Here is a 14,798-nt window from a genome sequence, read left to right as displayed (position 1 = left end):
AAAAGTGTAACAACATCAGAAATCATTGATCGAGTGCACGATATGGTATTGGATGACTGGCAAGTTGAAGTGTGTGAAATTGTTGCTGAGACTATAGGCATTTCAAAAGAATGTGCAGATATATTTTGCACAAAGAATTGCAAATGAAAAAGCTTTGCACAAGATTGCTGCTTGCTCACAGCAGATCAAAAATGCATTCTCATGAAAATCTCTGAACAGTGCTTGGAGCGTTTTAACAAGAATAAAACTGATTCTATGCATCAATTTATTACTATGGATAAGACTTGGATTCACCATTACATGACAGAATCCAAATAGCAGTCAAAACAGTGGACAGAAGATGGTTGTTCAGTGCCAAAGAAGACAAAGTTGGTTCCATCAGCAGGAAAGGTCATGGCATCAGTGTTTTGGGATGCTAAAGGCATTTTGTTTATTAATTATCTTGAAAAGGGTAAAACAATAACCAGTGAGTATTATTCCGATATTTTAACTAGACTAGATGAAAAAATTCATGAGAAAAGACCCGGTTTGCAGAAGAAAAAAATCATCTTTCATCAGGACAAGGCACCTGCCCACAAAGGTGTTTTGGCAATGGGAAAATTAAGGGATCTGCACTATGAATTGTTGGAACATCAGCCCTGTTCCCCAGATTTGGCTCCCTCTGACTTCTGTCTTTTCCCAAAACTAAAACTCTTCCTCTCTGGTCAGTGTTTTTCGTGATCGCAGCTGTAGAAGGGTATTTTGCAAATCTTACTGAGAACCACTACAGGGATGGGATAATGGCATTGGAGCATCACTGGAATAAATGTGTTAGTCTTAAGGGAGATTATGTTGAAAAATAAAAATAATTTTGAAATTTTAAATTCGTTTTTTCATTGTTAGGCTAAGAATGTTTCAGACCGCTCTCGTAGGTTTGCTAAAGGAAGATCATGATTTAGCAATCTGCTTACTTATTATAATAGGTGATGAATACACTAGACAAGGAGGATGCATATACAGTATTATATTTAGATTTTGAAAAAGCTTTCAACAATTTACCATGTGACAAACTAGTTGTTAAACCTGAACTGATGGGGTTAGATTGGAGATTGTCTGTCTGTTAGGTATCAGCAGGTTGTGTATGGGGGTATGAAATTCCAGAAGAGGAAAGTCACTAGTGGTGTGCCCAAGAGGTCTGTTTTGAGGACATTGTTGCTAAATTTTTATGTATATGACATTGGAAAATGTTAAATGGTGATTTACAGTTTGCAGATTATACAAAGTTAGGGAGTGTAATGAGATGTTGAGCAGATCTTGTAGCTTTGCAAGAGGATCTAAATAGACTGCCAGAATGGACAAGTGCATGGGGATGTTAGTTTAATGTTACAAAGTGTAAGATTTTAAAATTTGGGAAGCAGAGATGGAATGTGGACAGAAGGTGGAAGAGATGAAAGATCTAGTGGTGACGATGGATAGGAACTTGAAATTTTGTGGACATTTTGCTAAAATTGCGAGGACAACACTGCAGTTTATGAGAATGATGTGGAGAGCACTGATGTGTAGAAGTAAGTATGTTTTGACCCCATTGTACTAGGCTTTGATCAGGCCACATGTGGATTACTGTGTACATATTTGGTCACCAGGTTTTCAAAAGGATTATGAGATGTTGGAGAGGACTCAGAGATAATTGACTAAGTTGATTTCTGGTCTCTGGAATGTAGTATATGAGGACAGATTGAGAGAATGCAAATTACAGAGCCTAGTGGATAGAAGGAAGAGGAGAGACATGATTGAGATTTATAAGTTGGTATGGAGTAATTACTAAATTGATGTAGATGAGATTTTTTTTCATAGAATATCATGAGATATTCCAAGGGCCATCCCTGGAAGCTGCATAAGGTGGGTGGGAGCAAGGGGGGTGAGGAGTAAATTTTTTGATTGGAAAGTTGTGGGCCAACACCTGGTATTGCAATGCCAGGGCAACTCATAGTAAAGGTGAAACAAGCTCCGATCACTGTCCTTAATATTTTCCCATAATGTAAAACACAGCTCCTAGGAGATGTATTGCTGTTCTACATTATGAGAAAAGGTTACTACCCAGACCAGTTTCGACCTTTTTTGAAGTCTCATCAGTGAGTAGGTAGACCTAGATGTAATACTAAGGTTTCAATAGTAGAGCTTATTTCTTTACTGTACGAGTTGTCAAAAGGTGCACGAATACAATTACTGAAATAAGAGCCGACAGGCTTCACTTTGGCAAAGTAAAATTATTCAAAATTAAGTGGATATTGAATACCACAGTTAAAGCGTATGCCAACACCTGGTAGTGCAATGCCAATTTCAGCAATTGCATTCGTGCACCTTTTGGCAACTTGTACAGTAAAGAAATAAGCTCTGACTATTGAAACCTTAGTATTACATCTAGGTCTACCTAGTCACTGATGAGACCTCAAAAAAAGGTCAAAACTGGTTTGGGTAGTGACCTTCTCTCATGATGTAGAACAGCAATACAACTCCTAGGAGCTGTGTTTTACATTATGGGAAAATATTAAGGACAGTGATCGGAACTTGCACTACCAGGTGTTGGCTTACACTTGGACTCGCCGAACTTTATATAGTTTTCTATATTCGGCATGAAACTCTTAGATTAGATTTCCTATCTTTGAGTTTCTTATTTGGCTAAGAAATAATGTGGTATTCGATATCCACTTAATTTTGAATAATTTTACTTCGCCGAAGTGAAGCCTGTTGGTTCTTATTTCAGTAATTGTATTCGTACACCTTTTGGCAACTCGTACAGTAAAGAAATAAGCTCTGACATCCAGTATTACATCTAGGGCTACCTACTCACTGATGAGACCTCAAAAAAGGTTGAAACTGGTCTGGTTAGTGACTTTCTCTTATAATGTAGAACAGCAATACATCTCCTAGGAGCTGTGTTTTACATTATGGGAAAATATTAAGGACAGTGATCGGAACTTGCTCCACCTTTACTATGAGTTGCCCTGGCATTGCACTCCTAGATGTTGGCTTATGCTTGGACTCGCCGAACTTTATATAGTTTTCTATATTCGGCATGAAACTCTTAGATTATATTTCCTATCTTTGAGTTTCTTATTTGGCTAAGAAATAATTATTAAAGAACAAGTAAGTCCACAGTAATAACTTTTAATTAATAAATAAGGTACAGATATTTCATACTAAAACTAATAGTACATCTTCAATGTTACAAACAGATAGGAATGGAATACAAGTTACGAACATTCGGTGGATATTAAAATACATTGTTGTCGTGAGCTAGGAAATGAAAGAAATTAATAAATAATTAATATTTAATTATTTCATTTCCTAGCTTGCGACAACAATGTATTTTAATAGGTGATCCACTGAATGTTCGTTACTTGTATTCCATTCCTATCTGTTTGTAACACTGAAGATATACTATTAGTTTTAGTATGAAATATCTGTACCTTATTTATTAATTAAAAGTTGTTACTGTGGACTTACGTGTCCTTTAATAATTATACTATGCCACAGGTACCTCTAAAAATAAGAAATAATGTGGTATTCAATATCCACTTAATTTTGAATAAATTTTACTTCGCCGAAGTGAAACCTGTTGGCTCTTATTTCAGTAAAAGCAACATATAAAAAAAATATTCCTATCAACCCATTTTTGGATTTTACCTTTAATCCACTTTTCCAATAATTTATCCACCACTACTGAGATATAAATTGGTCTGTAATTTGCTACTTCTGTCTTGAAGCTTTTATGTAATAAAACTATCGGTCTTATCCTCTTTCCACTAACTTGAAACCTTACCAGAGCTGACACTTAGATTAAACAGCTTCATCAGAGGCACTGCTTATCTCTTGTGCCTTCACACAGCACACAGGTGGTTATGTTATACTTGACAAGAAATTCTTCTTTTTTAATCCTTATTTTACCTAAGCATAGTCAAATAAAAGTATGTGCGCGAAATATCTGAAATATCAGAAAGCACATACCTTCTGCAGAACGCTAGTGATCCTCGGAAGGTGAGTTGGTGTTCCGTGAGAAGTTCTGGAATTTGTCATTTTAGTTTTCTAAGCATTTTTCATGAATAAATATTTTATACTAGAAATATTCTGAGGAGAATAATATTCGTGAATATATCGAAAGGCTCAGACCCAGAACACATAATAACATCTGTGTATTGTTAATTTTCACACATCGAAACCTTTCAACATTTGATAAAGGGAATACCGCTGTTTATGACGGGTCATAAAAATTGCCTGCAAGTGGATTATAACAATGGGTGGCATATCCTCTGTTCTCAAAACTGAAGGAAATGATATCTGTGTAGCAAATGTCAGTGACCAAGCTGCATATTTTCAAACATGGAAATATTCATGAATTATTGTTAATTTTCACACATCGAAATCTTTCAACAATCAGGAAAGAGAATACCGCAGTTTATGACCGATTATAAAAATTGCCTGCAAGCCGATTACAACAATGGGCGACTTGTTCTCAAAACTGAACAAAATAACATCTGTGTTGCAAATGTCAGTGACCAATGAAGCAATGAAGTCTAAAAAAAATTTTTCCACTGAAATTGAAGATCAAGGTAGTCTGTATCCGGTTCTCAAATCTATTAATACTGAATACTTTCTTTGCAAATTCATATTGCAGTCTGTAAGTGCTTGTTCTGAAACCAGACTGCCATGATTTTTTTTTTAAAGTAATAGGAATACAGATTTAAATTCTAATATGAATAAGAGACAACGCATTTGGTTTAATTTTGGTATTAAGAAATCTCTTATTGAAGGTGTTTGTGATGGAACAGATAGTGAGTCATCCACCTCAAGCCTACAGAGATATCCAGGTCACAGGAGAAAAAGTCTGCATTCACTCGTAAGTGCTTATAATATAAATTTTTGGTGATCAGAATAGGATATGTCAATGAAAATCAGCACAAGTTTAATTAAATAACTATTAATTAATAATAAAAATCAGCTAAATTACCAATTAATTATTAATTAATACATTACAAAATAACCAAGGTGTTCCATGAAAATTTCAGGATTTGTGAAATGTTCCATCGTAGAAAAAGTTTGAGATACCCTGGTGTAGATGATGATGGCGGTTGTGGTTCGCTGGTGGATTGAGTGGTAGAGATGGAGAGCTGTAGAGTAGTTGCCCTCCCTCGATGAGTCTTTGGATTTCTTGGAGGTGTTACGTAATAATAATAATAATAATAAATATTATAGTTGTAAAAAAAAAAGAAAGAAATTCAAACCTCAATGATGCTAGCTGATACATCACCTCAATTAGGATCAGTATAAAGAAAAAAAATCCATTTATTGCAACTGAAGTATTTTAAATGCATAAAAAAATAAACACAACTCTGGTGCAAAATATATACAAAAAAGTATATATAATTAATGCATGTACAGTATATGTACATGTTCTATGCATATAAATAGCACACACATGAAAAAAGTCATAAAGAAAAGATTATTATTGTAGAATTATTGTAAAATTTAATATTATTTAACCATAACTGTATTTTTATCCAACTGTAAAAGTAATGTAAAGATGTGTACTTCTGCTTCATAGATTACAAAAAGGCATTTGACAATGCCCAACATAAACAATTAATTGAAATTCTTTCAAAAATAGGCATGGATGGAAAAGACATTAGGCTATTAACTAATCTTTACTGGGAACAGACTGTATCTTTGAGAATAAATAGAGAGACCTCAGAAGAATTCCCAGTTCAGAAAGGTGTGAGACAAGGCTGTGTCTTTTCTCCAATTCTCTTTAACCTGTACACAGAAGAAATATTTAATAAAATTAGTAACCTCAAAGGAATCACTGTAGGGGGCAGAAATATTAATAACCTAAGATATGCAGATGACATGGTTCTTCTAGCTGAAAACAAATATGACCTCAAAACTCTTATAGATGAAACCCTCAAGTATAGCGAACAGTATGGCCTCAGCTTCAACTTTAAAAAAACAAAAATCGTGATCATTTCAAGAGAAAAGAAAATACCAAAAATATGCATGAATATAAAAGGAAATAAATTAGAACAGGTGCAAAAATACATATACCTCGGACACTTGATCACAGAGAATGGCAGGACAGAAGATGAAATTAGAAAAAGGATTGAAATTGCAAGGTCAACTTTCAATAGTATGAAAAACCTACTAACATCTAGAGAATTAAATCTGACAACAAGACTAAGAATCTCCAAATGCTACATATGGTCTACATTATTATATAGAGTAGAGACATGGACACTCTCCAATCTGAGTGTGAAAAAAACTGGAGGCCTTTGAAATGTGGATGCTGCAAAGAATTATGAGAATATCATGGAAAGACAAATGAAGAGGTACTAGAGATGGCAGGCATAAACAGGAGCCTGATGAAAGAAATTAAAAAGAGAAAAGTCGGATATTTTGGACATATTCTGAGACATAACTGCCTACAAAGGACACTTCTCGAAGGAACTGTTGAGGGAAAAAGAGGAAGACACAGATTGGAGTGGATGAAAAATATAGAAGACTGGACCTATCTCTCATATGAGGAATGCAGCAGAGAGGCGCAGAATAGGACATGGTGGAGACGCATGGTAGTCAATCTCCTGGAGGGAGAAGACACCTGACAGGACAGGAAAATTAATGTATACAGTATATATATTAATTCTACTCAGTGTTGCAAATTGGAAGCAGTACGCTGCATTGCAACATGTATCATGGTGATGTGTTCTTGTCTTGTTTATCTTTGTTCTGCATATATATATATATATATATATATATAATTTCTTTGAAAAATAATAAACTATTCTAATTAATTAAAAATTGTTACTATTATTATTATAGATTTTAGTCAATTTTTGCTTTGAAAATTGATCTGTGTTTACATTTCAGGTAGCTCAGTTAACTTTGATGCTTTCTGCACTATTAAATGATGAAATTCAAGACAAGAATGTTCTAGAAAGCTATTTCTTGATGTCCTTATATTGGTCAGTGGGTGCTTTCCTGGAAGAGGAAAGTAGAATAAAATTTGACAAATTTGTTAAGACTCTTTCTTCTATGGCAAAAGTTTCTGATGGGCAAGAGAAATTTGCAGGACCAGGTAAATATATTTATTTTTGTTCATTAGATTCACATTTTCCTTTTTCATGGAAACTTCAAAAGAGAAGTGGTATTATTAATTGACTTTCACTGTAATTAAATAATAAGAGTAACTTTTTTAGTTATAATAATATTACATGGAGCATCTCTATAGGTTTTAGGATTCATTGTAGGATGTCCATACTATGTCATCATCAAATACCTGATACTTAATCAGATTGATTACTGACGCCTGAGCAGAGCTTTCTTATCATTATCTGATTTCTGATATGTACCCCCATAAACAATGATAGAACAACATTGAAAAGTTATATTATTACTAACTTTTTACAGTTTATGTTTAAATTAGTCTGTTACTGTTAGGAGTTCAGTATTGACAGTATTATATTTCAGTCTTTTAAGGCACTTATAACTGCATCAATGCACCTAGATTGGTTCTTTTTCTTAACATCCTGGCATCAAATGCCACTTTTACTAACCTTTCCTTTCACATTCCATTTAAGTGACTCATACCTCCTTAAATTGGCACTGCTTGAAAATTCCTGGATGCTAACAATGTCAAGCTCTTTCCTGATCTCTTTGCTTTTCATATGATTCTGTCATTGATGTCATCTATTCATTCCTCTAATTTTTGTTTTCAGAACTCTCATATCTGCAGTGTTTTATCAACTGTTTCACTTCCATCCTAGCTATCAGATCCATTGATTTCAACACTGTCTTTATTGACTACTTTCTCTCTTGTTACATGTAAATTTACTCATTTGACTTCTATTGTACATTTCCATATTCTGTTGTCTGTTTCCACAAATCATGTGAGACTTCTTTGAATGTGAACAGTAGTAGCCCAGCAAAAGGCAGAACAGGAGATCATGAATGTAGGTACAGAAGCAAGTAAGAGTGACAGCTAGCATATGAGATGTATGATAGTATGTGAAATTGACAGCGAGAAAGAGAATGTGACTATCAGTAAGACTAATGACAGGAAAGATAAGCAGCTGATGATGAAATAGTGGGTGAAAAAAGAGTGCAAATAACTATGAGAAGGTAATTCAAGACATAAAAACAGAGTTGGTTAAGATGAAGCAAGAGATGAATATGGAGTGAAATGAGGTGAATAATAGAATTGCATAGAAAGGAAGGCACGTTCATTCATGCACAAGGCTGGTATTCCTGGAAGTAGAATGAGCAGAGTGATTGAGAGCAATTGATATGGGAAATGAACTAGCAAAAGCATTGGCATTAGTAATAGTTGTTGGAAAAAATGACTTGGTCATTCTGAGTACCACTAACAATGGAGAATATGAGAATAGATATCAGGAGATTATTGCGGAGAGAAAAGGATAATAGTGTGGTAGGAAAGGTACTCTGAGTGTTGCCTAGGTATAATAGTTTGGGGTGTTACAGAAAGTGAAGATCATGAATGGTATGCTAGCAAAGTTGTGTGAGAAGAAAGGAGTGCATTTTATGAACATATGCAGTGGATTTTACAAAGGGAGAGATAGAACTATAAGAAGGAAGGACTGCATGTCAATGGTTTTGGTGTGAGTCAACTGGAGAAGATGCTGCTGGAAAGGAGAGTAATGACTGCAGAGAACAGAAGGAAATAAGCAGTCATATAGAAAAGTAGGAAAGTAGGAGTGCTTGTGAATGGAGAGGTGAATAGTGTGAGTAAAGGGAATGAGACAACAGGAACACAATATGCTCAGGGAAATGTGGGGGGAGGGGATCATAATGGACAGTAGAATGGATGCAGAAGTGAATGTGAATAGACAAGAAGGATTAAGATGAACTGGGATGTGGAGGAAGCATTTGGGTTTGGGGAGGGTTGTAAGATTGATGATGATAAAGATCAATGGCCAGGTGGAGGTATGCAGGAATCACATCTGAGAAGTGGTGTTAGGGGGACTTATTATAAAACCAGAAATGACTATTATAAATGCTATATTTCATTTCCCATAATAAGGGGAGCAGAACTGTGCATTGATTGAATTCACTTCAGAAAAAAATTATCAGAATAACTCAGATGCAAATTTTATCCTGATAGGAACAGAGATAGTTGCATATCATGTTTTTGTAAAGAAAGATGGTGCAGTGACAGTGGCTTTGAGGAAGTATGGTGTGAGGAGGTAGAGGTGGATAGAATGAAATATTTAGTTGGATGTTGCTATGGACTTGGAATATGGAATAGTTTATCACATGTTTATCATTTTATTCCAGATAAAGCACTATATAATCATCTCCTATGTACAGTACACTAGTCATCCTTTTATAAAATGTAACTAAGACCTCCTCTTAACAAACTCTTGCAGCTCTTGCAAAAGATTTTTATTCTCATCAGTCCAGGTTTGCATTCTGTCTCTAGACAGCCTCTTTAGCACCTTAACCACTACACTGATATACCACTAGCCTATAGTTAGACACCTTTAACTTGAATTCTCCTTTATGCACTATTTTTGCTTCTTTCTAGTTTTTTGAGAGTGTTCCTGTTTTTCCAGACTCCTGTTGAACAACCAAGTCAAGGACACTGCCAGTTCTTTTCACATTCCTATAATATACAGGAATGATTTCGTATCTAATCCTGCAACCTTATTAACATCAACATTACTTGATATTGTAAACACGTCTCATTCTTGAACTGTTGGTCTTCTGCCCTCCATTCTAGTGTATTTGACATCACTCGATACCATTGAACACCCTACATTAAATACAGTAACAAATATCTCATTGAATATTTCCATATTAACTCCTTTTTTTTTTTTCTAGTGTCATAAATATAGCATTCTCTAGAGTTTTTTCTTTACTGTTTCCACCAATCTCCTTTCATATGCCTGTTTCTCCTTTTTCAAACATTTGTCACCTTCCTAGCATGTGCTTTATACTCCTCATGATGCTGAAAGAATAATACCTTCCTCATAACATATTGTCTTTCTCAGAAGCTCCCGCATAATTATATGAGCCATCCATTTCATCACTACTTTATTTATCCTCCTAATTCTTAGAAATATAATCTGATGTTACCATTAAGTAAATGATTTTGGACCAGTCTTGGGAATTGCTGATTTCTCTCTCCTTCAATTGATTAGGCCATTTCACATCACATTTCCTTAATTTGTCGTAGTCCATTACTCTGTAAACTCCACAAATCTCGTGTTCCATAAAGCTTATACCTGCTTAGCTACTCATCACTTGAAAATCACATGATTGCTCTTTCCAGTTCATGGCATTCATGGTGACATTTTCTTTATCACTCTATGAGATAATATTATGAAATCCAACAATTGTTGACCATGTGTTGCTTCAACTGCATGCTGCACAAGATTAGATGTCGAAAGCTTTTCCACTTGGTTATATTATAAATTAAAGATGCCAAGAAATTATATTCTAGGTTTAATCCTTTATCCAAGTGTAAGTAAACAAAGTTTGCACATGAAGTAACTTCACAAATAGACAACTCACATATACAGGTTAATGACTTACTTCACTTACCTTAGTTCTCATAGCCAGGCTTATACATTGGTTATGCATTACTAAATCACTTAAGGAATTGACAACGTAGATACGATTATAAATTAAATTACACTTTAATAAATATTTCCAATATTTCGGCAACATCACGTTGCCATCTTTAAAAGGAACTTACAAAAAAAGGCACATGCACATAGGCACTACAACACAGTAACTGGGAATGAAGTGATGACGTTATTGTTCTCCTAAAAGTCCTGATGGCACCCTCTAGCGGGCTAAGTAGGTGTTCTTGGCCGTTGGGCTGAAGATCTTCCTTTTTTTGCAAGTTCCTTTTGAAGATGGCAACGTGATGTTGCTGAAATATCGGAAATATTTATTAAAGTGTAATTTAATTTATATTCATATCTATGTTGTCAATTCCTTAAGTGATTTAGTAATTCACTTATCTTAGTATTCCATAATGCAAAGCACATATCCTTATAGATATGTGCAAAGCTATACCTTATGGGAAGAGTCACTACACAGACTGGTTTTGACCTTTATTGAGGTAAAAAAGTAAAGGGGTATTCATCATAGGCCTAGATTAATTAGTATAGGGGTGCAAGAGATCCTGATAGTATTAGGAAAGAAGAAAAGACATATAAATAGTATGAGAGATAGAGAAAAGGCCTCAGGTCTTTTATATCATCATATAGCCAAAGGCTATCAAATTTCCTTTTTAACCATCCCAGGAACAACCAAAGGACCCAATTCAAACTGACTGATAACTGATACTCAGGTGGTTAGTCTTATCTGAGTTAACTACCTTGAGTTGGCCTTCTCTGCCTGTGATTGCTCTCCAGTCATCCCTGCAATTGACCATAAAATCGCATTGAATTAAGAGGATAGAACCATTTAAAAAAACCTCTCATAGCAAAAATAGACAGAATTTTATCTCCCCCTGATGAATATTGCATAATGTGGATGGTCTACATCACCTAGCCAAAAACGTGATATCTCCTGGAATGCTTCTTTCTAAATAAAAACATCTTATGATAGAACAATAAAATTTCCACAATACAATATTATACAGCATTTGGATGTCATATTGCTGGTTTTCAAATCCATGTTTCTTTCTAACCTTCCATAAATGGTATTTTAATTTATTAATTATAAAAACCAAAACTCTTTTCTATTTGCTGACATGTTGTGGATACTGCAAAAAAAATAACCTGTTTTGTTGTAAGTAATGGAATGTCCAACACGTTAAATAATCTGTTCCAAATATGCTGGGCAAGAGGACAGCTGTAGAATGCATGTTCAACCATAACATGCATAACAGATTGGGTCTCCGATGTAAAGGGATCTCAAGGATACCTTGAGGGGGGGGGGGCTTGTTTGGAGAATTACATTTGATGGTACTGACTTGAAGGCAAAAATATGCAATTCTCCAAGCAAGATTCCTCCTCTTAGGGTATCCTTGAAACTTCAATAAGTTATGAAACAAAGTGTCATTGTGAGTACCCAACTGTGGAAGTTTGTGATGAAAGAGATTAAAGATTTCTTTATACTAAATTTTACATTTTTTGATGGAAAGAATGTCAATGCCAGAGTGTTGTAGCAGTCATAGAGTTAAGCACAGATTGTAGTTGTATTCAGGAACAGTCTCAGCTTTTGGACCTTTATAATCATTTATTCCAAACAGGGGAAGATGAGAACCCAGATAGTATGGGTGAATGTCTGCATGTGTGATTGATCTGCAATATTTCATGGATTTTTGAAGCTGATCAGCAGTATTTATTCTCTGTGGTTATCAGCATGGGTTTGTTAAAGGGAGATTGTGTTTCATTAACTTACTTATGTACTATAACAAGGTGACAAATACCTTGGATAGGGGAGATGCACATACAGTGGTGTACTTTTATTTTGCAAAAGCTTTCAATAGACTCCTACATGACAAACTATCAAATACATCGAAACAGATGGGATTGGATAACAGACTTTCTGAGTGGGATCAGTGACTGGCTATCAGATATGTACCAGAAAGTTGTATATGGGGGTGGTATCCTATAACAGGAACGTCACTAGTGGCCTACCACAGGCATCAGTTTTGGGACCGTTGTTGTTCAGTTTGTGTATTAATGATATTGGGGTGGGCTTAACTAGTGATATGCAGCTGTTTGCAGACAATGCAAAATTGGGGTAAAGTCAAACAGATGTTATGGCCTTGCAGGAGGACTTGAATAGGTTGCATGAATGGGCAGGTAAGTGGAACTATCAGTTCAGTGTTGCAAAGTGTAAGCTTTTGAAATTTGGTAAGCAATGATGGGATTCGAAGTATACACTTGGTGGGGAAACTTTAAAGGAGGTAGAGGAAAACAGAGCTCTGGGAGTAGTGGTGGACAAGGACCTGAAATTAAGGAGCAGCATTGCACAAGTTGCAAAAATATCACATCGGATAATGGCAATGATGTGGAGGATCCTGACATGCAGAAATAAAGAGGTTATGATGCCATTGTATAAGAACTCATATGGATTGTGCACAGTTTTGGTCACCAGGTTTTCTTCATGGTGACAGGGATATGTTAGGAAGGATACAGAGAAGATTCACAGAGGTGGTCAGTGGTCTTTGGAATGTGGAGTATGAGGACAGATAGAGAAAATGTAAATTGGAAATCCCAGTGAATAGGAGGAAGAAGGAAGGGGGATATGATTGAGACATATAAGCTAGTCAAAAGTTATCAGGTTGACATGGAAGAGATTTTTCATAAAATGGGAGGGAGGGGTATCTAGCAGAGAAGTGAGTAGGTTCTTTGCTTGAAGAGTGGTTATTGAGTGAAATGCCTGAGTGTTTTGTGAATGTAGACATATTGAATCATTTTAAGGCACAGTTGGATGAGCATTGTGTGCAATAGTGTGTACCTCCCACAATAAATCTCTGACTCCATGAATGTAATAATAGTAGTAATAATAATAATAATGTGGTCTGTATCTATTCTGTGCTGTGCCAAACAGTGAATTCGGACCACAGCTTAGTGATTGTGAATATGACTAAAACTGAAACAGAAGTACAAAGGAAAGTTCCAAAAAGCTAGAGACATCTCAAAACTAAATGAAGACAGGCTAAGAACAGCATATCAGAACTGAAACTTAAAAGAGATAATTCAGAGGCAGCAGATGAGTTATACCATCAAAAATGCAGTGAAGTACTGAAAGCAGTAAGATCTGATAAAGCCAAATGGATGGAGGACCAGTGCAAAGACATTGAACAGTACTATAGAGAACACAAAACTAGAAAGGTCTACAAACTTATAAGAAATGTCAATAGGAAGTGGCAAACAAGATCAGTAGCAGTCAAAGATGAAAATGGTCAAGTATTGATGGACAAGACAGAAATCATACACAGATGAACAAGATATTGCAGCGAACTATATAAAAATCAACTAAATGATATTGCAACAGAAGTAATCAAAGAACTAAAAGCAATCTCTCCACCAGCAGAGATCTTTGAAAATGACATCTTGGAAGAGGAGGTGAATAAGGCTATAAAACATCTCAAGAACAATAAGAGTCCTGGAAATGACAACATAATAGGCGAGATGCTAAAATATGGGGGAGAATCAGATGCAAAAGAAATACAAGCTATGTAATGAAATATGGAGATCAGGTATGCCCCAAAGAGTGGAAAAAATCGGTGTTTGTAAATCGGTCATTCTAAAGCACTGCCTTTCTTCATAAGAAAGGCAGTGCTTTAGAATGCACCAATTACAGAACTATTGCATTAATGAGTCTTCTTGGCAAAGTGCTGATGAAAATACTAACAGAGCGCCTGAAGGGGCATATGGAGGCACATCTTCCGGATGAGCAAGCCAGATTTCGACAAGATCGAAGTACAGTGCAACAAATACTCACACTAAGACTAATAGCAGAGAAAGCTCAAAGCAAGAACAAAAAGATATATTGCTGTTTCATGGACTTCCAAAAAGCATTTGATAATATTGACCAAAATATAACATGGACTGTCTTGGAATCCTATGGTGTGGACAATAAATTGATCTGCCTGCTGAAAGATATAAAAGCCAAGCACAAGCAAAAATCAGAATAGCAGGTGAGACTGGAGATTGGTTTGCCACTAGTCAAGGCACAACAACAAGACAAGACAATATCACCAATCATCTTCATCACACATCTGGGAAGAACACTAGATAAAATTAAAGAAGAAGGTGGAGGCATTTCAATAAATGGCATGA

General features: G+C 35.5%; 1 protein-coding gene across 1 annotated transcript in view; it reads left to right on the top strand.

The window, feature by feature from the left end:
* Positions 1-14,798, top strand: part of Dhc98D (Dynein heavy chain at 89D) — a 1,285,966-nt gene that overhangs the window by 629,411 nt on the left and 641,757 nt on the right. Inside the window, exon 36 of the mRNA XM_090406627.1 lies at positions 6,898-7,105. Within this exon, the coding sequence (XP_090262753.1) occupies positions 6,898-7,105 (208 nt within the window). The remainder of the gene's footprint in view (positions 1-6,897; positions 7,106-14,798) is intronic.

The sequence above is a fragment of the Typopeltis vanoorti genome, chromosome 16 (genome assembly GCF_054136105.1).
Source record: "Typopeltis vanoorti isolate ZY-2024b chromosome 16, IOZ_Tvanoo_1.0, whole genome shotgun sequence".
Taxonomy (NCBI): Eukaryota; Metazoa; Arthropoda; class Arachnida; order Uropygi; family Thelyphonidae; genus Typopeltis; species Typopeltis vanoorti.
The sequence above is the reverse complement of the archived record's forward strand: the minus strand, read 5'-3'. Positions and strand labels throughout refer to the sequence as shown.